At 44.1% G+C, this 22,195-nt stretch overlaps 1 protein-coding gene across 1 annotated transcript in view; it reads right to left on the minus strand.

Annotated features, from left to right (window-relative positions):
• Positions 1-22,195, minus strand: part of CD58 (CD58 molecule) — a 43,924-nt gene that overhangs the window by 10,372 nt on the left and 11,357 nt on the right. The window contains exons 2-3 of the mRNA XM_060027765.1: positions 11,051-11,347; positions 3,213-3,482 (exon numbers count right to left, since the gene is read on the minus strand). Coding sequence (XP_059883748.1) covers positions 3,213-3,482; positions 11,051-11,347 — 567 coding nt within the window. The remainder of the gene's footprint in view (positions 1-3,212; positions 3,483-11,050; positions 11,348-22,195) is intronic.

Raw genomic sequence — 22,195 nt, forward strand, 5'->3', positions numbered from 1 at the left:
TGTGTGTTCATGAGGTGGACTCTATCCACCTACTAAAACTCTAAGGGCAGAATACTGAGCATATGGCAAAGAAATCACCACACATTGCTAAGCGAGAGGGTGGGGTCACTCACAGCAGGTACAGCCTGGAGGAGAGAGAGGGGAGAGGAGGAGAGAGGAGGGGAGGGGAGGGACGGGGAGAGAGAAAACGAAAGAATGCATGAGAGTATGAACACACACCCTTTCCTCTTAGTAGGAACACAGGTGGGTTAGAGCAAATAGGCAATAATCCATTGGTTTGATTTGAGAGGCCCCTGGCCAGAAACCGCTAGTTGCTCCCCATACCCATTCTCCCCTCTTTAATAAAAGAATTCAGATTTTCAGCTGGGCATACCACCACTCCCCTAAAAGATTAGTTTCTCAGCCTTTCTTGTAGCAAGGTTTAACCATGTGGCAAGTTTGGGGCCGTGAGATGCAAGAAGGGTTGTGTGGTATTTCTCAAAAGTCTCCCTGAAAGGGGTAAGACACACCATCTTCCCCTCCCTGGGTCCCACTGCCTGAGATAGCAGGGAAGGTGCAGGAGCTGGACCACACAACTGCATAAAGTAGCAATGTGCCCAGGGCTGCCTACCTCCAATTATTATTATTTTTTTTTTTTAGTTGAGAAAAGTTCATCATTTATCCTTTTAAAAAAAAATTGGAGTATAGGTGATTTACAATGTTGTGTTAGTTTCAGGTATACAGCACAGTGATATACCTGATATATTTTACCTTTTCTGTAAGATGTTATGGAGAAACCCGAAAAAACTTTTTGGCCAACCATATACATATATACACATATATATACACACACACATATATATATATTCTTTTTCAGATTCTTTTCCATTATAGGTTATTACAAGATACTGAATATAGTTCCCTGTGCTATACAGTAGGTCCTTGTTTATCTATTTTATATATAGTAGTGTGTATCTTTTTTTTTTTTTTTTTTTTTTTTGCGGTACGCGGGCCTCTCACTGCTGTGGCCTCTCCCGTTGCGGAGCACAGGCTCCGGACGCGCAGGTTCAGCGGCCATGGCTCACGGGCCCAGCCGCTCCGCGGCACGTGGGATCCTCCCGGACCGGGGCACGAACCCGTGTCCCCTGCATCGGCAGGTGGACTCTCAACCACTGTGCCACCAGGGAAGCCCAATAGTGTGTATCTTTTAATCCCAAACTCATAATTTATCCCTCCCTCCCCAATGTTTTTTTTTAGCATGAAAGAAGTAATCTACATTTTTAAGTCACTGATATTTAAAAAAAAATTTTTAAACAGCTGAATCTAACACTACTTGATACAGTCCCTTCCAAAATCCTTTCTCCTACGGGATGATGCCAGATGCCGTCATCGCTTTGGGACAGCAGAGATTTAGGGGAGATGAAACAACAAGGATACAAGTTCTTAATGACGTTCTTCCTCCTTGACCTGGCCGGTGCACTGACAGCTGCTCGCTCTCTCCTCACTCGGCTTTGGAGATACCAAGTTCTTGGGGTTTTCTGCCTTCCTCCCTAGTGATCCTTTTCAGTCTCCTTTGCTGGATCCTCTGCCCTTAACAGCCCCTACATGTGGGAGTCCTCAGGACTCAGTCTCAGCACCCCTCTCGGACGACTGCTTCCTCCACAGAATCTCTTCTAGTCCCAAGGCTTTAAATGCCTCCTGTACTCTGATTATGCCCAAATCTCCATCTCCAGCCCTAACCACTCACGAGAGACCTAGACTCATAAATCAGAGGACTGTATTTGACGTCTCCATTTGAAATCTAACAGGAATCTCAAACAACATGTCCCAAACCAAACTCTATTTCTTCCACACACCTGCTGTTCCCCTGCTTTCCAGTCCAATAGCAACACAATTCATTCCGTTGCTTGTGCCAGAAATCTAGGGGTCATCTGAGTATTTCTTTTTAGACACCTTTCTTCCACTCAAACCATTAGAAAATCCTGTTTCTATTTTCCAAACGTAGCCTAATCGGAACCACTTCTCCCAACTCTACTAGTCCAAGACACCATCTTCTCTCGCTTAGACCGAGAGTTTCCAAATTAGGCACATAACCCCAGGGAGAACATAAGATGAGCAATGAGGTGCAAAAAAAATTAGAACCTCTATCTGTTTTTACGGCTTATGTCATTCTTTAAGTTTTTTAGATTTTGTATATGTTTTAAAATTGTACGAGTTATATTCATTTTGTAGTACATTGTGGTAGAAGCATCTGCTGTTCCCCGATAAGCAATCTCTCCTTTTCACTCTGGGAGGAGAACCCCTGTGTTTTAACTGAGCACATGGCCAGCAAAAGATGGCACTTCTCAGCGCCCCTCAGCTAGATGTGGCCATGAACTCAGACTGGCCAAGGGGGTGTGAATGGAAGTGACGCATGCCACACTTGATCTTTAAAGGGGAGGACCAGGCTCCATCCCTCTCCTTCTCCCCTCCCACTTGCTATGGAGCAATTAGAGGTGCGAGCCCCTGTTTGACTCCAGAGAACACAATTTTTAAGCTATAAGCATTTCAGTATGTATTTCCGAAAGGTAAGGATTCTTTGTAAAACATAACCATGGCATCGTCAGACTTAAAAAATTGTGTTCAACATCATCAAACATGGAATCACTGTTTAAATTGCTCCTGTTTTTTACTCTTTTCTGTTTGAATCAAGACCTAATAAGGTCCACACATTGCAATTAATTAATATGTTTCTTAAATTTCCTTAAACTTTAAGTCCCCCCATCACCTCTCTTTTTACTCCCCTTATAATTTATTTATTGAAGAAACTTGATCTTCAGTCCTACAAAATCTTCCACAGTCTGTACTTTCATTTAACATTGAAGCCAGACGGCCTGATTTCAAAACCAGGCTCTACCACTTACTGGCTATTGATCTTGGACAAGCAACTTAAACTCCCAACTATGTCTTGGTTTCTCCTCATGAAATAAGGATAATTACTAGATTGCGTGGGGATGGAATTAATTAACATATGTATTAGAATGGTACTTGACACAGAAAGTACTAAAAAGTATTAGCTTTATATCTGTAATAGAGTGTCTGTGAAAACTGTAACTCAATTTAAGTTTCAAATTTATGAAATGTATGTTAGTTACTGCATCCGTGGTATGAAATTCATGAACCACTACTTGTATGTAGGTCCATGAACCCCACTTGTATATAGGATCTCTACCATGACACACGTAGTCACTTACCACTTGGGACACAGGTTGACAAAATGACTGATGTTGTCCTTCTGAATAATGGATTGCTAATGATACACTGAATTTCCTGTGAAAGATCACCTTCCTCCGTAACATACGCTTCAGATGGTTTTGAGCCACTCTGACACTGTATTGTTGAAGGACAGTCCCAGGAGTACTGTATGAGTTCTAGATGGGTGTTGTAATCTTCCAGGATCATGCACTGGAGTGTAATGTTCCCATCAGTCAATGTGCAAGACAGTGTTGGTGATGGAAGAGACTCTGGGGAAAAAAAAAGTAATGTTTAGTACAGAAAAGAGTAATATTTAGACTCCTCATCTGCAAATTCAGAAAGAGCTTCCAGGGACTTCCCTGGTGGTACAGTGGTTAAGAATCTACCTGCCAATGCAGGGGACGCGGGTTCAATCCCTGGTCCGGGAAGATCCCACATGCCACGGAGCAACTGAGCCCGTGTGCCACAACTACTGAGCCTGCACGCCACAACTACTGAAGCCCACACCCTAGAGCCTGTGGTCTGCAATAAGCGAAGCCACTGCAATGAGAAGCCCGTGCACCACAATGAAGACTAGACCCCGCTTGCTACAACTAGAGAAAGCCCACACGCAGCAACAAAGACCCAACACAGCCAAAAATTTAAAAAAAAAAAAAAAGAAAAGAAAGAGCTCCCAACTTCCTTATGAGCTTGAAAAGACGAGCAGTCTACCCCCTTGAGCACCAAGGGGAGAGAATTCTCTCTTCTTCTGGGTCAGATCTATCTGCTCAAATTCAGCATAGATACAGGCCCCAAATCCCTTATCCTCAATTCTGAAATCCAAAGAGTTCCGAAAGCCAAAAGATTTTTCACAAATATTTATGACCATGTTTTACTAAAAATATTTCCATGCTTGAGTAAGCGGCTCTCCGTAACTAAGTGAAGTGCTTCTTAACACACACAGAGGAAACAGTTTACATCTATTGCCTTTCTAAAATCTGAAGAAGGCTGAATTCCAAAGCACACCTGACTCAAAGGATTTTGCAAAAGGTTCTGAGGAGCTGTACTGTGGGCTGGCCCCGCTCTGAGGTAGAGGAGGGCACGGCACTTGTCACAGCCCTGTCGGTCTAGAGGCCTCACCCCCAGGTTTATTCTGGAAGCACCTCCTGCTGGCTAAGGCAGCTGGAGTTGCAAGGATGGATAAGACAGAAGTCATGACACGCCATTATCACCCTCTAAATTTAACCTCAAAGCCCATCGGCTCACCCCATTAGTCAGTGGTTTATTAATTCATATACCTTCTTGCATCTCTCCTTTCCACCAAAAACTAATCACAAGAGATTTGAGAAACATGTAAAAATATATGGAATATACAAAAATTGGTCATGGTAGCATTTGGATAATAAAATTTCAATACCTTGCAAACATCTACTAAAAAGCGAATTAAAGTTCATCAAGATGATGCGATACTATGCTGTCATTTAAAATATTTTCTAAGACAAAGGAACACAAGCCCCACTTGATAATCTAAAAAATAAATATGTTCAACTCATCTTGCCTCCCTCTTCTCCTCCTGACTTCTTTCTGGCTCAGTTAAATAACACACCCAGCCTGTCTTGTTAGACCTGAGTCACACACGACTTCGCTTTCTGCTTGGCGTTTCCTCAAGTTTTAGGTTTAATCTAGCTCACATAATTCATTACATGCCGCCTTCAAGTTGTGTTCTTTAGTTAAAAGAACTCTAAGACATACACACACACGAGTGTGTATTCACTGCAGACTACCTGCTATCAGTAAGCAGGGTGACGAGTGGTGAGTCGTGGCAGAGGCAGGCACCAACGAAGCTTGGTTTCAAGGGAAAATGGATAAGGAAGGTGAGGGGACACTTGGAAGGCCCAGAAGCCATGATTCATGATTTGGCCAAGAACAGGTCCTGAGCAGAAATGACTGCTGAACCCAGTGCTCAAGTAGCAACTTGGAGCCTCTTCTAATAATCACTTCAGAATCCCATGGTCTACTGGAAAAACCACCACAGATAATCCTAAGCAGGATCATTCAAAATCACATTTGTACTCAGTCTTAAAAGAAAGGAAATTCAGACACATGCTACAACATGGATGGACCTTGAAGATGTTATGCTAAGTGAAATAAGGCAGTCACGAAAGAATAAATCTTACACGATTCCACTGATAGGAGGTTCTTAACAGTAGCCAGATTCTTAGAGACAGAAAATAGAATGATAGTTGCCAGGGAACTGGGGGAGGAGGGAATGGGGAGTTCGCGTTTAATGGGTACAGAGTTTCAGTTTGGAAGATGAAAAGTTCACCTGTTCTGTTACAGATTCTAGTTTATTGATCTAGTTCAGCCAATGTCCCGCTACCCATGATGGGACCTAGTTCAGCCGAAGTCTCGCTGCCCATGACGGGACTTACCACAGCTATAATCTAACAAATGTTAGTTACATCTGTGCCTTAAGCAACTGGCAAGAAATGTGCCTACTTCAGCCCTAAGACAACTTAGTCGATTTATAATTAATGAGTTCAGCTCACTATTCTGTAAGAAATGAGAATTTCTTATACATATCTGATGACATTTCTATATTTCCATAAACTTTAATAAAAAGTCATATGCCAGTCCAGACCTTTTAAGGATAGAGCAGTTAATTGTACTTATATGAACATTACCAGCCTCCATGCAATAAAGGTTATAAGAGGATGGGCAAGGACTATTAAACGCTGATGGTGGAAATTTTTAAGGGGACTTTGAGGGAAGGAGGAAAGCCAGATGTTCACTTACACAGAAGGACGTAGATGCTCTGAACCTAGAGGTACCAGGAAATCCCCCTGTCTAAAATATCCTTTCTGAAAGGGTCTGGTGTCTCCGGAAGATTACTGAGTCTTATTAGTTTAGTCTTAACACACCATCATGGAAGTATGACTTCCTCATTTCTAAAAACAAAAGTATGACTAATCGTTTTGACATTCACGTATGTATTTTTATAAGCAAAATCTAAATCTTATTAACTCTTTCTTGGAAGTGTCTTCTGATTCTTTCCTTTCCAAACATCTACTACTAACACCTCTATCTACCTGGATGATCACAGTAGCTTCCAACCTGGCGTCTCCTTTTCCTAATCCACCATAAATACCTCCCATCTGATTAATCTTCCAGAAATATATTTCATCAAGGCACTTCTCTGCTCCAGTATCAGATACAGTGGCTCTCCACTCCCACAGGCTAAAACCCAGATTCCCAAACCAGAACTTGAAGTCAACACATTAACGGCCAATATCACTCAGTGCCTCCTGATTGAAACTTGCCTCCCCTGCACCTTGCTCCTCTGCAGGCCTTTGCTGAGCTTCCTAGGGACGATCCAGTTAGTCTCACTACCAAAATCAAGCACCTTTGTTGAGTTACCATGGAATTTTTACAATTAAATTATTTAAAAATTATTACTTTTAAACATTTCATCAAGTTTTAAAAAGAGAAACTTAAATGTTTCGAATTCAGTTTTACAAACTCTATACAGGGGCTCGTAAAATGCATTCTATTCTAATTTAAATTCTGAATCAATCTTTTTGTTTGCTTGCCCTACAACTGCCAAATCTCCAGCTTGCAGCTTTTAAGGATTTTTGCTTCTTCAAAGGCATTGCTTGATCCTTCTAACAGGATGCCTGCATACCTTAACAAGCTTCACTTATCTAAAAGGAGTTCATCATCTCCTGGACAAACCAGTCACCCAGTCTGAGAGCCCCCCCCCCATTACTCTAAATTGTGCATTCCACCTCCCAATCATCCTGATCAATTGCTTCCATGTCTGCTGAGTGCCCATTACCTATTCAAATCCTTTGCTGGGCTCTGGGGGTACAACGGTGAACAACAGAGAAATTCTCTCTCCCTCCCACTGTCTCCGATACTGGGTAGCTGAACCGGTGAGGGACAGCTATTCACCCAGCTATATCCTGTTCCACTGAGACCACATCAAACAGCTCAGACTTGAACTGCTATATTGCACTCTGCCTCTTCTCCATCCCCTGGAAACCATCTTACAGAGTTTTGCCACCAGTTGGATCTTCCTAAAACACCCTTTAACATAGAGGAAGTAGGCCTAGAACTATACCCACATCTTGGATAAAACAAGTGAAACTGTGACGCCAGAGAGGGGACAGATGGGTACAGGTTGAGCTGTGCTGGGTGGCGGCACAGAAAAGGCAGCTATGAGGCAAAAGCATTACTAGGACATCTGAGAAAAGCAAGGGGAGGTCACAGGGGCCAGATCTCATATAGCCTTGTAGGCCACTGTAAAGACTTTAGCTGTATCTCAGAGTCAGATGGGGCCACTAGAAAGTTCTAAGCAGAGGAGTGATGTGATCTGACTTCTGTTTTAAGAAGACCACTCTGGCTTCTGTGTTTAAAATTAAACTGTAGAGGGGCAAGGGTGGAAGCTGGGAGACCCATTAGCAGGCTATTGCAATCCTCCAGGTGAGAATGAAGCAGTCCTGGATCAGACCAGAGGACATGATGAGAGGTGGTCAGATTCTGGTTATATTTTGAAGGCAGAACCAACAAAATTTTCTGGTGGAGTGAACATGGTGTTCAAGAGAACGAGAGGTGTCAAGGATGATACCAAGGTTTCAGCTTGAGCAACTGCAAGGCTGGAGCTGCCATTAACCGAGAGGGGGAAGGTTTGGGGAGGAACAGGTTTTGAGGGAAAGGTCATGAGCTCACTTCTGGACATGTGAGATTTGAGAGGCCACTTAGATATCTGAGTGGAGACAGAGTAGGCAGTCAGATAAACACCTAAGGAGCTCAGTGGAGGTCTGGGCTAGAGCTCTAAATCTATGCACTATCAGCACTGAATGCTATTTAAAGCCCTGACATGTGATAAGCCCACCCACCTGGGTGTGAATGCAGGCAGAGAAGGGAAGAGGTCCAAGGCTTAAGCCTTGAAGTCGCCAATGTTAAGAGGTTGGGGGAGGGACTTCCCTGGTGGTGCAGTGGTTAGCAGTCTGCCTGCCAATGCAGGGGACACGGAACTGAGCCCGTGCGTCACAACTATGGAGCCTGCGCTCTAGAGCCCGCATGCCACAACTACTGAGCCCGTGTGCTGCAACTACTGAAGCCCGTGTGCCTAGAGTCTGTGCTCCACAACATGAGAAGCCACCGCAATGAGAAGCCCACGCACCGCAAGGAAGAGTAGACCCTGCTCGCCGCAACTAGAGGAAGCCCGCACGCAGCAACGAAGACCCAACGCGGCCAAAAATAAATTAAAAAAAAAAGAGGTTGGGGGATGCAAGGGGATAAGGGAACGAACCAACAAAGGAAACTGAGAAGGAACTGTTAGTGACTTAAAAGGAAACTAGAGTCGGGTGGTGCCCGGATGCTAAGGTGAAGATGTTTCACAGAGGAGGGAGTGGTTAGCTATTTCAAAAACTTCTGAGAGAAAGATGTGGATGGAGAATGAGTCACTGGATTTATACATGAGGAAGTCATGAGGAGTTTGGGTACAGCAGTGGGGATGAAAGCCTGTCTGGAGTAGCTTAAAAGTGAATAGGAGAAAGGGGGTATGTAGACAGCTCTTCCAGTAGATTCTCTATAAACTGAAGGCAGAAAAGTGGGTGGTAGGTGGAGGAGTAGAGGGGCCAGAAGAGGGCTTGCAATGATGGTACAGATAATCGCTTATTTGTATGCTGATGGGAATGAGTCATTATCTCGTGGAGGAAATTACTGTAAGGAGAGAGTGGGTAGAATTACAGAAGTGACATCCCTGAGTATAATGAGAGGAGGTGGGATCCAGGGCACAAGTAGAGGGTTTGGCTCCAGATGAGAACTCAGCAAGCTGAAAGTAAGAACTGCCGAACAGGAATGGTAGAGAACAGGGGATACAGGGTCAGGCACAGGTAAGCAGATAGGCTAGTGGTGAGAGCTTGTCGAAGTTCTCTTCTGGTTGCTCGTTTTCCTCAGTGAAACAAGAAGCAAAGCCTTCAGCTGAGCAGTGGGTCTGGAGAAGGAGGTGTTCAAGGTTTGAGGAGAGAAAAGGTAAACTGCTGGGAGTGGGTGAGTGAAGACACTAGGAACATATTGGGTTTAGCTGCAGTAAATCATCAGAATTTTAAAGTGTGGGACTCTGCAAGGTGATGTGCTTTTCTGCAGCTACAAGGCGTGAGCACAGAACGTTGGATCGCACCTGGCTGGACTGGGCTCGTCCAGTCAAAGTTCAATCATTGAGCACGACCAATCAGAAAAGGAGCAAAGAAGCTGGGTGTGTCTGCAACAGAGTGAGCCCAGGGAGTGAGCACGGCACTGGGGCGCAGAAGAAGGGCAGGGAGGACATCAGTGGGGGAAGGACTGTCAGAGTTGGCAGAGCAGAGGAACTGAGCTTCCAGCAGAGGAAGTGGAACTGAGATACTGAGGTGATGGAGGGAATGGAATCACTGGTAAAGACAAGTTCTACATTATATCTGTGGGGAGAGGTAAGACAGAGTGAAGGAGAAGATCATTACAGGAGAGGAGAGCAAGGACTAAGAAGTCAGGATATTAGAAAGAAATTTTATTTAAATATTACAAAAGCACCAAGAATTATGACAGCAGGAACATCAGAAACAGTGAAAAGGAACCAGGCACTAAAATAATCAGGAAATATTGGGGTGATGTTCTTAGCAGCACTATTTACAATAGCCAAGACATGGAAACATTGTAAGTGTCCATCAACAGATGAATGGATAAAGAAGATGTGGTGTATATAAATGGACTATTATTCAGCCATAAAAGAAAAGTGAGAGAATCCTACCATTTGTGACAACATAGGTAGACCCTGAAGGCATTATGCTAAGTGAAATAAATCAGACCGAGAATGCAAATACTGTATGATCTCTAAAAGGAGAGAAATCTCTAGAAATCTTTTTAGATTTAGTGGAATGTAAAAAGAAAAAAACGAAGCTCATAGAAAAAGAGATCAGACTTGTGGTTACCAGAGGTGGAGGGTGGGAGGAAGGGGAGTTGGAGGAAAGTGGTCAAAAGGTATAAACTTCCAGTTATAAAATATATGAACACTAGGGATACAATGTGCTACATGATGACTATAGCTAACACTGCTGTGTGGTATGTAGGTAAGTTGTTAAGAGAGAAGATACTAAGTTCTCATCACAGGAAGAACATTTTTTTCCTTTTTTCTTTCTTTTCTTTTTATGGTATCTATATGAGAAGACGGATGCTAGCTGAACCTATCGTGGTAATCATTTCACAATGCATGTAAATCAAACCACCATGCTGTATGCCTTCAACTTGTACAGTGATGGATGTCAATTATTTCTCAATAAAACTGGGGAAAAAAAGAAACATTAAAGTGTACCCATCAGCCTCTGGATGACTGCAACAAGGAAAGTGCTTTAGAGATGAGGGAAGGAGAATAACCTGGAAACATCAGCGAGAAGCACAGAGGAACCTGTATCCTATCCCCAGTTCCAGTTTAAAGTGGGAAGAGGAGGAAAAAAAAAATCCCACCTCCTGTGTGAGCTGCAAGGGGAAGCAGGAACTTTAATTTATAGAGCACCACCTATCCATGGTTCAGAGTTCTGAGCTCACTGATGCCACGACATCCCTTTCCCATTCCCAGCAAGACAAGGGATGCTGCTGCCAGCAGCTCTGCCCAACGTGTGCTGTTCTCCTGACCTCAGTCACATCCCCTCCTCACCAAGAGGATGACAAGGGAGCTGAAAGTGGCTCCTGTGTACCGGAAAGAGAGGAAAACCCTGACAACAGGTGATGACTAATTTTTATTTCTCATAAACCAATGATTAGTATCTTAAAATAGTTAGAAATCTGCCATTTGAACAAACCAATGTTATGGCATACTCACCGATCACTCTGAGGGTGAACTTGGTGTTATTTCTAACACTTGGGGATTCAATTCCGTACTCATCTTCGTCCGATGGTGTTAACTTGTCGATTGTGAGGTTACCCGACACAGTGTCTAAGTAAACTCTATCTTTAAAAGATAGAAAAGCTCTGACTTCAGATTGGTCATCCCATTCTACAACTTTATCCTTTCCTCTTTTCCACACAATCTCCTTAAAGGGTTTAAAACTTGATGTGTATAAAGTTACACTCTTGTTCACAGCTCCATATATTACTTGGGAATCACAGCTAATGAAATCTAGGAGAAAAAAAAGAAATTGGTTAGGGAAGATAACATGACTTGATCAAAAGCAGAAAATTATCTTCCAAGATGCCTTGTGGGGGGAAAATGATTAAATTTAGTGGTAAAATTATTCATTAGCTACTTTTTGTACTAAGCTGATAAACTGCTGATAAAAAGTATAGGAAGGAGAACATGCTTGACCCTGTAAGAGTTTATTCTTTAATAGGGAACTGGGGCCCACAGAAATCCAAGAAGTGGATTCAACATTTAGGGAGCACCAACTACGTGCCAGGTACTGTGGGCAATGCTGGGAATATGGCGGCAAACAAGACAGGTGTCACTCCAGGCCCTCAAGGGAGGAGACACTGAGCAGACAAGGAGAGCCACCCAGGCAAAGGCCTTTCCTAGCAAATCATGCTGAAATTGACACAGGACAGCAAACCACCAGAAGATAAGAGGAGTCTGCAAGCTGACAGCCGGGTGAGGAGGGGAAGGAGAGATGGCCAAGCAGACAGAGGAAGCAGCCCCTCTGAAGAGGCAGGCCTTAAATCAGGAAGGCGCTGGGCGTGTCTGAGGAAATAAAAGCAGTTCCAAAAGGCTCGAAGGAAGAGAGCAAGGGGGGAACGGGTGGGGAATGAGGCTGGAGAGGCAGGCAGGGGCCAGACCACAGGGTCTGTGAGTGAGGGGCTGGGCCATGTCCGGTAAGATACGCTAAGCGTTTGGAATTTATCCTAATGGCAAGGGAAGGTCACGGACAGGGAAGACCGGCATGACATTTAAGTTTCAGTAGGTTGACTTTGTCTGCAGGGTGGACACTGGTCAACAGGGTAAGGATGGAGGGCAGAGAAAACCCAGAAGGGCAGTCAGTGCGGGAGCAGTGAAAGAAGGCTGGACCGGGAGACCAGACCAGGGCGCCGGCGGTGGGGATGGATAAGTGGACAGACTCTACATTTGAGAGGGAAATGAACAGGATTTAGTGATTGGATGAGAGGAGTTAATGGTGACTGCCAGGCCTCTCTCCTGGCTGACTGAGGTGCCATTAACTGAAATCAGAATGACCAGGAAGGAAGTCAGGGAGTGTGATGAAGATTGAGGTCTCGAGGCCTGGGTGCGGTGGCGTGTTGAAACCAACTGTTGTTAGCCTCTCTGCCGGACTCCGTTCAGGGAAGCCTGGAGAGCTTGGAGTGCACCACAGTGGGAGTATTTATAGCAGAGAAACTGCCTCATGCTTCACATCAGAACCTCCCACCTCCTCCACATCAATCCAGTTGTTAAACATTTACTATTACTACTAGATTGGGATATTCTTGATACCCCAAAATGGGCTTCAATGCATCGTGCTCCAGACTTGACTTTCTTAAGAGAGAAGAGCAGCTGTTAGGGGAGAGACATAAAAGAGAAATTAAAACTTGATTGATTGAAGTTTTTACCTAGAAGCAATCAGGGTAATTGACAGAGTACAGGAAAAATCAAAAATATTAAATAGACCAATTGCAGGCAATTGTATCCAGTAATTTCAAATAAGAAGCAAATACGCCCCATTTGTCTATGTGCAAGGATTTTTAGAACCCACCTCCCTTAATCCAGGGAGGCTGCCTGCAATACACCAGCGTCCTTCTGTGGCTTTCCTGACCATGCACTGTTTCTCCCAATCAACCAGAGCCCATGAAAAGGCATGAAAAGGAATAAGATTTGAGGGGTGAGAGTCTATCCACACACAATAGTGGCGGCTCGAAATGTCTTGTACATGAATAGATGAATGAACGGATGAGGGTAAGTAGGGTGGTGGAGGAAGAGAAGAGGTCTCAGTTGAACTGCCCCTCCCTGGCTGCATAAAGCTGGCTTCTGTTTTTCCCAGGGGAAGGTGATGTTTCCTGGGCTTGAGAACAGGAAGAAGAAAAGTCTGGAATGGAGCTAACGGTGGAAAAAGGGGGAGACCAGTTCAGAAAAAATCATAGTCATTTTGAGCTGGAAGAAACTCCAACAATTAGTCAGTCAAATAACCCCCATTTCACAGGTGAAAGGACAGGGCACCAAGAAAAACGGAAGAAGATGTTACTGAACGCTTACCCTCGGCCAGTTACGTGTTCACGTACTTGTGTCCCTTTTTAATCCTCTCCACATCCCCGTGCAGTGGTGTTGCTAACTCCATCTCTCAGGCCCCGGGAGACATATCAATTGCTCAAGGTCACTCAGCAAGTTTATGGTAGCTGAGGGACCAGAACAGACCTGACATGGCCCAGCCCCTCACTCACAGACCCTGTGGTCTGGCCCCTGCCTGCCTCTCCAGCCTCATTCCCCACCCGTTCCCCTCTTGCTCTCTTCCTTCGAGCCTTTTGGAACTGCTTTTATTTCCTCAGACACGCCCAGCGCCTTCCTGATTCAGGACCTGCCTCCTCAGAGGCACTTCTTCCTCTGCTTGGCCATCTCTCCTCCCCCTCTTCACCCAGATGTCAGCTGACTGATGGATGCTAAGCATAAGCGACCTGCAAGACATCTGCCTGGAGCTGTCCAGGAGGCTGCGGGGTCCACAGGTCTGCGGGTTCCCAGGGGAAGATACAGATTTGGGATCCATTACATTTGTAGATGCTATGTCTACCATTTCCTTCCTATAGTAAAGTCTTTTCTGTTGCACCTCCAAGACTGATCCTAAGGTAAGTTACCAATATGACTGTTTCCAATGAAAAAGAATAGGAGAAAGGAGAGTGAATTTTTTTCTCAAGGTCACACACCCTGAACGAATGAAAGAATGAGCAAACAAACAGCAGCTAAGGAAAGGAGTCAGCAGTGAGTTGCTTACTTTGCTGATAACAGTGAATGGTCAGAAAAGGGACCACAGGGATGCTACCTTACCATGCCAGAGGGCAGAATGAAAAGGGCACCGACTTTCAAGGCAGATGCGCCCAGGGTGAACCTTCAAAAGTTCTCGCCACACTAGGTTTCCTCAGCCTAAAAAACAAATCATAACGCCTACCACAAAAGATTGTTTTGAGGTTTGAATAAGACTGAGAGTCTTTACACAATGGCTGAAATGAAGTAGGCTTTCAACAGGGTTTTCCCTCTTTTTCTTTCAGTGATTCAGGCCACCATCAATGCATTCACTGTAGGTGACCCTGGCTGTGTGAGAACTGGGCATAGAGTGAGTTTTTGCTGTTTCGAAGTAGAGAGAGATAGAGGTAGGGGGAAAATGTATCAGTGATTGCCTAAACAGATATTCTGTGCTAGACAGAATTTTTTTAACTGTTAGAGGTTTATTTGTTTGGAATAATACTGAATGATCTTTTCTTTTGAAAGATATGAGGGTACCTAATACCTATATGTACTGTGTTTGTTTCCAATTTCAAAGACTCTTGAAGTCTTAAAAAACATCATCATTATACCCAGTTTTGATAGTTCTTCTCACAGGGCTTGAAGTCCGAAGTGGAACTCAAATATTTTGCAGACAAAGTGACCTGATTTTTGATTTAGAAAATATGGTAACCGTTAACTACTGGGTTAATGAAATGGGACCTCCCCCAACTCCCAGCCACAAATTCCTCTGTGCATTTTCACTTGAGTCCTGGGATTCTTTTAAAAAATATTTATTTATTTATTTGGCTGTGTTGAGTCTTAGTTACAGCACGCAGGAACTTTCATTGCGGCGTGCAGGCTCTTTGTTATGGCGCGTGGGCTCTAGAGCATGCACGCAGGCTCAGTAGTTGCAGCGCACAGGCTCTCTAGTTGTGGCATGCGGGCTCCAGAGTGCGCAGGTTGCGTAGTTGAGGCACGTGGGCTTTCTAGTTGTGGCGCACGGTCTCTAGAGCACGCGGGCTTAGTTGCCCCACAGCACGTGGGATCTTAGCTCCCCAACTGGAGATCAAACCCGCATCCCCTGCATTGGAAGGTGGATTCTTATCCACTGGACCACCAGGGAAGTCCCGGGTCCTGGGATTTAGATTGACTGCTATTTTTAGTTTATTTAATCAAACACTTATATAGCACTTACTATCTACTAGGCAGTTGGAAGAACTCTACAAATATGTATTCAGCAAATCCTCTCAAAAACCATATCAGGACTTCCCTGGTGGCACGGTGGTTAAGAATCTGCCTGCCAATGAAGGGGACACAGGTTCGAGCCCTGGTCCGGGAAGATCCCACATGCTGCGAAGCAACTAAGCCCGTGTACCACAACTACTGAGTCCATGCTCTAGAGCCCGTGAGCCACAACTACTGAGCCCGTGTGCCACAACTACTGAAGACTGTGCTCCTAGAGCCCGTGCTCTGCAACAAGAGAAGCCACCACAATGAGAAGCCTGTGCACCACAACGAAGAGTAGCTCCAACTGGCTGCAACTAGAGAAAGCCTGCACGCAGCAACAAAGACACAACGCAGCCAAAAAAAATAAATAAATAGATAGATAGAAAAAAAAACTTAAAAAGAAAAACCATATTAAGCAGCTGTTATTTTTAACCCTATTTTGCAGATGAGGAAACTGTGACACACAAACGTTAACTGACTAGCTAATTAAGTAGCGAAACTGCTTTTGAACCCAGATAGTCTGACTTTTAACCATTGCTTCTATTTGGCTAGCTATGTGGTATATGGCTATTAAAGACAGTGATGTGATACAGGATATGTCAGAATGCAATTTCTAGAACGTATGGGAATAGCAGATGTTGGGAATGAGAAAAGGCAAACCATTCTAGTCGGGAGCCAAGCACACCTCTGAAACCTAGAAGTGAAGCATAAGCTCAATGGTCAACACATCACTGAATGTCAGGGCTGGACAGGTCCTCAGAGGACCCTGGCCCGCCCCACACCCATCCTCATATACATGAGGAAATTGCGAAGAGCTGATTGAGCAAGACAGCGATGAACCCAAATCTCCAAAATGTTACATGGGAACCCAAATTTAAACCTAAGTTTCATAATGCTGTTGTTTTTTAAAAATAATTTTAGATGTTCAATGGAAAATGAGACAGGGTTTCATAATTAAAGACCAAGAAACTAAGTTGAAAGTAAGGTCTAAGAGTTTGCACTTCTCATGTGTGATGGCAAGGAATATGTGACATGTGAAAAAGTAAGAGAGGGTAAGGGGACAAAAGAGACTCGAAGGCAGGAAGGAAGAAAAGCTGGAGCGGCGTGTGTGGTGAGAAAACAAGGGGCAAACAAAGAGGTAATAAGGACACAAAATCACAGGAGCAGCTGAGAAGCCTGTGAGAACTAGCAAATGAAGCCCTGAGATAGAGACCAGCCGTTCAGCCAACAGAGGAGCCACAGACGGGCCAGGTGTGACCTACAAGGGAGCGGTGGAGGCTGCAGCTCTGGTGAGGCTGGCTCGCCTAGGGAGAGGCCCCTCAGCTCCTACCCACGTGGACATGTGCGAATTGCCGGATCTTCTAAGTTTCCAAGAAATGCTGGACGTTCAAATTTTACGGGAACACAAAAATCAAATTTTATGGGAACACAAAAATCAAATTTTATGGAATCAGTGGGCAATTAATTCCAATCTGAGCAGAGGGGTATCCCATAGTCAGGCCAGCCCCATGAGGACAAAGACAGGGTTGTTCTCCATCTTTGCTGCATCCCCTGCTGGCACATGAAGGACATTCCATAAATCTTTGTTGAGTGAATTAACTAAACTGATTTAAATACAACTTAAATGTCGTCTAAAAGGCAGGGCTTCCTGACAGAATTACAATATTTGATAGTCACCCCAAACCCTGAGCTTTGCAATACCTCAAATCGCTGTGGAACCTGGTTGGAGAACCATGACTCAGCAAGGAGAGGTGGAGACGTTCAACTGAAGCTGCAGAATGGCCTGGGACCCCTCGTATGCTGTCAGAAGAGAACTCTTTCCTCCTCACTGCCTGCCTCCAGAACCAAAGCAAGACTGGAGGGTCTGCTGGCTCCCCACTCGCCATCCCCTTCAGGTTTAGCGGGGTTTCACCTACCACATGTTGTGGGCTTCAGGGCATTGCACCAGATAAGCTTACACCCACTCAGGATATCAGCCCTTCATCAATGTTAACACCCTGTCTGAGGTTTGAGGAGATGCAATTGTTTCACTGATGCCATTGCTGAGAGCCGAGCTAACCACTCTTCTGGGATTTGGAGGAAAGGTTTTTCTGGAGTTTTTTCTTAGAAATGAACAATGTGATTTTAAAATACTTCCTTCTCTTCCTAAAATTTCTTCAAGGTTCCACATGGCTGCAGATTTTAGCAGTTAAGGCAAAAATTCATTTGATGAAAAGAGAAAAAAAATCCCCTGAAAGTTTCAGTACCCAAATACATAAATCTTGGTATTTTCCCCTGTTTGTATGACACCATAACGACAATTCGGTTAAAGGTTCATTCAAGCTGGGAGATAGGAGGGCCTTGGGCATTTTTGTACCCAAGTGAGCAGCTGGATTTCTCCTGCAGACAGGGGCTTGTGACCATGACCTTGTTCCTCTCACTTCAGCATCACAGCACACTTTCAGTTGATACCCACTTGGGGTACTGGAGCGGTGGCAGCCTGCGAAACTAAGTCTCTGGAGTCACAAACACACATGCTCACAGTACAGAGAGCAGCCACTCTCCTCACATGTCTACGTCAGGGCTAGTGTCAAACAATCTGTCCTATTAAGTCTACAAACATTCTGTTTGTCAGCCCCCATGTCCCAGTTTGGGCATACGACATATGCTCACCAGGTACATGGATAATCAAAAGAAGAGCACCCAGTCTTTTCACTCAAGGAAGTTTAGTGTAGCTTGTTTCTTTAACCTAGCTCTTAATAAATCCAATCCAAACGAGCCCTAGACCAACTCAGCCTCAGTAATAATATTCCACAACAGCAACACACTTCCTGAAGGCTCACTGTGTGCCAGGCACTTGTTCCAAGAGATAGATAGATGGATGGATAGATAGATGGATGGATAGACAGATGGACGGATAGATAGATGGATGGATAGATGGATGGATAGATAGATGGACGGATAGATAGATAGATGGATAGATAGATGGATGGATAGACAGATAGATGGATAGGCTCATTTATTCCTCAACTTAACTCTATGAGGTAGGGCTTATTATTCATTTATTCACTCACCAAATATTTGTTGAGTACCTGCTATGTCCCAGGCACTGTACTAAGCAGTGAGGATACAGCACTAAACAAATCAGACAGAATCCTGCCCGCCTGGAGTTTACATTATTGGTGAAGGTGGGGACGCGGGGCAGGGAGGAACACGTTAAATGGGAAAGTATCACAGGTGATGTTAAGTGCTACTGAGAAAAATAAAGCAATGTATTGGGGAGGATGATTAATAATGAGAAGGGAGGTTGCCATTATATGTGAGGTGGTCCCAGCTGGCATGTGAGCAGGGCCCAGAAAAAACGAGGGAGTGAGCTTGAGCGTGTGGGGAAGAGCATTCAAAGAGTGAGAACCACTAAGTTACAGTTGAGGAAACTGGGGCTCAAAGAGGTTCAGAAGCTGACCGTGGTCACTCAGCTGGTCCGGGACAGAGCTGGTGTCCAGACACAGGTGGCCAGCTCCAAAGCCTGCACTGTTAGCCACAGTGTGAGATGCCTTGGTCCTTCCTTGTCAATTCCACCTGCATCCAGTCCCCGTCAGTGATTTCTGTTTCCATGAGTGCTGAAGGCAGAAATCTACTGGTCTCAGATATGCCACCATGGCTTCCCTGTCTTCATCTATTTCAGACTGAAACTGCAGCCCCCTGACTCCCAACAGACAATAAACCCCCTGGTCCCCCAGTCCCAGAAACTCCACAGAACTCGCCTCACATATGCTCTCAGTTGTCAAGCTATTCCTTGTCTCCTGGATGAGTGCATCCAGAATTAAGACGTTTGTTCTTTAAATCAACTTCCTTTTGAACTTCCCTGTTTCCTGTCATGCTAAAATACTTGCCTTTTTAACCCCTTATTCTTGCACTTAAAAATCCTTCTTTCACCAGACATTTCCCTCTCAATCTGTGCAGTCCGATTCAGTAGCCACTAGCCAATGTGGCTCGTGAGCCCATGCCACGTGGTTAGTCCAAATTGAGATGTGTTGTTAGTATAAGATACACACCAGACTTTGAAGGCCAAGTATGAAAAGGGGAATGTAAAATCTCTCATTAACATTTTCCATATCAACTACATGTCGAAATGAAAATACTGTGGGTATATTAGGTTAAATAAAATATATTATTAGAATTAATTTTACCTGTTTCATATTATATTTCTATTTAACAGCACTACTCTGGCCGGCTCTTTCAAGATACCCATATCACATCACGCTCAAAAGCCACATTTGCCTTTGACTGTTCTTGTCTTAGACAGGATATGTCTGAGACCTACAGCATGCTTTGGAGAATAAGGTTCTTACTAGAGCTATTTAATGCTCTGCAAGTCTTTTTAAATCTATTCTCCAAAGTCTGATTAAAGGTATTTCAATGCGCTATTGATCATTTCATTAAAAATTTCTTTATAATCCCTATTATTTTCTAGTTACTCAGTTCATAGTTGAGAAACTCTATTACAACTAATTTATGATGACATAGTCATTAGTTTCTTATTAATAGGAATTTCTTATTATTTCCTGAATGTGTACAGTAAACTTCATTTTTTTTTCCTAGTTTTTAACTGTTACATGGGAAAAACATTCAGAAACTACAGACCAGAGAGGCTGATGGAAATTCAGACACTGTTCTTAACAGACATTCAGGGGAACATTATGAAAAGTGAAGGTCACTAGGAATCAAAATGGGTTCATTTCCTCAGAACAAGCCTATCAAAATAATTTGGTTCCCTGAGATGGATACTTGCTAAACAGAATAGATCAAGGTCACAAAGGATAGAACTCTGAACTAATAACTTTCAAATGGGGGCAGAGACCAGACATGATTTCTTACAGTGATTCTGGGCAAGAGGTCCCCTCACTTTCACTGGTTTCATTTTGAGCCCCAGAGTCCTTGGGCTAAGAGCTCATCAGCAAAGGCACGAGCAGCATTGAGAAGGAGAAGGCCAATGCGCACAAGGGAAAGGGACTGAAAACAAGAAAACCAAGAGGCCAAAGGAGAGAATCCCATGCCCATAAAGTAGCTAAAAGACATTTTCCTTTGAGTCTGGTAGATGGGCACTGAAACTTATCTCCAAAGAGGAACTGCTAAAATGTTTTCCACACTTTTTGGGGGACGGTATCACTATTTTAGTCACACTTCATATCAAAACTTGTCTGGGGCTTCCCTGGTGGCGCAGTGGTTGAGAGTCCGCCTGCTGATATAGGGGACATGGGCTCATGTCCCAGTCTGGGAAGATCCCACATGCCGCGGAGCGGCTGGGCCTGTGAGCCATGGCCGCTGAGCCTGCGCATCCGGAGCCTGTGCTCCACAACGGGAGAGGCCACAACAGTGAGGCCCACGTACCGCACACAAAAAAACCAAAAAAACAACTTGTCTGAGCAAATGGAAAAGGCTGTATCCAGGTTTCACCTTCAATCCTGAGATGGAAGCTTTTATCTGTGACTGCAGAATCTAAGGTGCTGTGTGCCCTTAAGTAAAAACTTCAAAAAGCCTTCTGTACCCAAGAGAAAACAACATGAGAAGAAATCAAAAGACAGAAAACTTGTGCAAACAAGGGCTGATGTATGCTGGCAAACTTTCTGCTTTTAAACAGAGAAAGCAATGCCTACCATCAAAGCCTATATGAATTAAAACACATTAGAGGGAGACATGCTGGGACCCAGCCCCACCCCCCAGCAGGCCAGCAGGGCTGGCAGCCAGTGGAGTCAGTGGAGTCAGTGGAGTCAGCTGCCCACACTACTTAGCTCCGCCACAGCAGAAAAGTGCATGCAGCCCATATAGGGGGCAGCCTAGAGCATATAACTCTAGTCACCAAAGGGGATGGGGAGAGTCCTGCTGGGCCCCACAGGACATCTCTTACATAAGGCCACTTCTCCAAGACCAGGAAACGTGACCAACCTACCCGCTACACAGAAATAAACATAGAGAATCAGACAAAGTGAGGAGACAGAAATGTATAACAGACAAAGGAACAAGACAAACCCCCAAAGAAGAACTGAGTGAGTGGAGATAAGCAATCTAACCAATAAAGACTTCAGGTAATGATCATAAAGGTGCTCAGTGAACTCAAGAGAAGAGTGAATGAACACTGTGAGAAGTTCAACAAAGTTAGAAAATATACAGAAGACTCAAACAGCTGGAGAGTACAATAACTGAAATTTTAAAAATACACTAGAAGGAATCAACAGGAGATTAGATGACACAGAGGAATGCATCAGTGAACTTGGAAGACAGAGTAGTGAAATTCACCCAAGCTGAACAGAAAAAAAAAAGAACTTTAAAAAGTAAGGCTAGTTTAAGAGACCTCTGAGACAACAGCAGGCACACTAACATTCACATTATAGGGGTGCCAGAAGGAGAAGAGAGAAAGGGACAGAAAACTTATTTGAAGTGATAACAGCTAAAAACTTCCCTAACCTGAGAAAGGAAACAGACATCCAAGTTTAGGAAGTACAGAAAGTCCCAAACAAGATGAACCCAAAGAGGTCACACCAAGACACATTGCAATTAAAACAGCAAAAGTTAAAGATAAAAAGAGAATCTTAAAAGCAGTAAGGGAAAAGCAACCAGTACACACAAAGGAACTCACATAAGACTTTCACCTGACTTTTCAGCAGAATCTTTGCAGGCCAGAAGTACATCATGATGTACTTAACGTGATGAAAGGAAAAAAACTTACAACCAAAAATATTCTACCCAGAAAGGCTATCATTCAGATATGAAGGAGACAAGCAAAAGCTAAAAGAGTTCAGTGTCACTAAACCAGCTTTACAAGGAATGTTAAAGGGACTTCTCTAAGCAGAAAAGACCACAACTAGA

Source organism: Delphinus delphis, chromosome 1 (genome assembly GCF_949987515.2).
Source record: "Delphinus delphis chromosome 1, mDelDel1.2, whole genome shotgun sequence".
Lineage (NCBI taxonomy): Eukaryota > Metazoa > Chordata > Mammalia > Artiodactyla > Delphinidae > Delphinus > Delphinus delphis.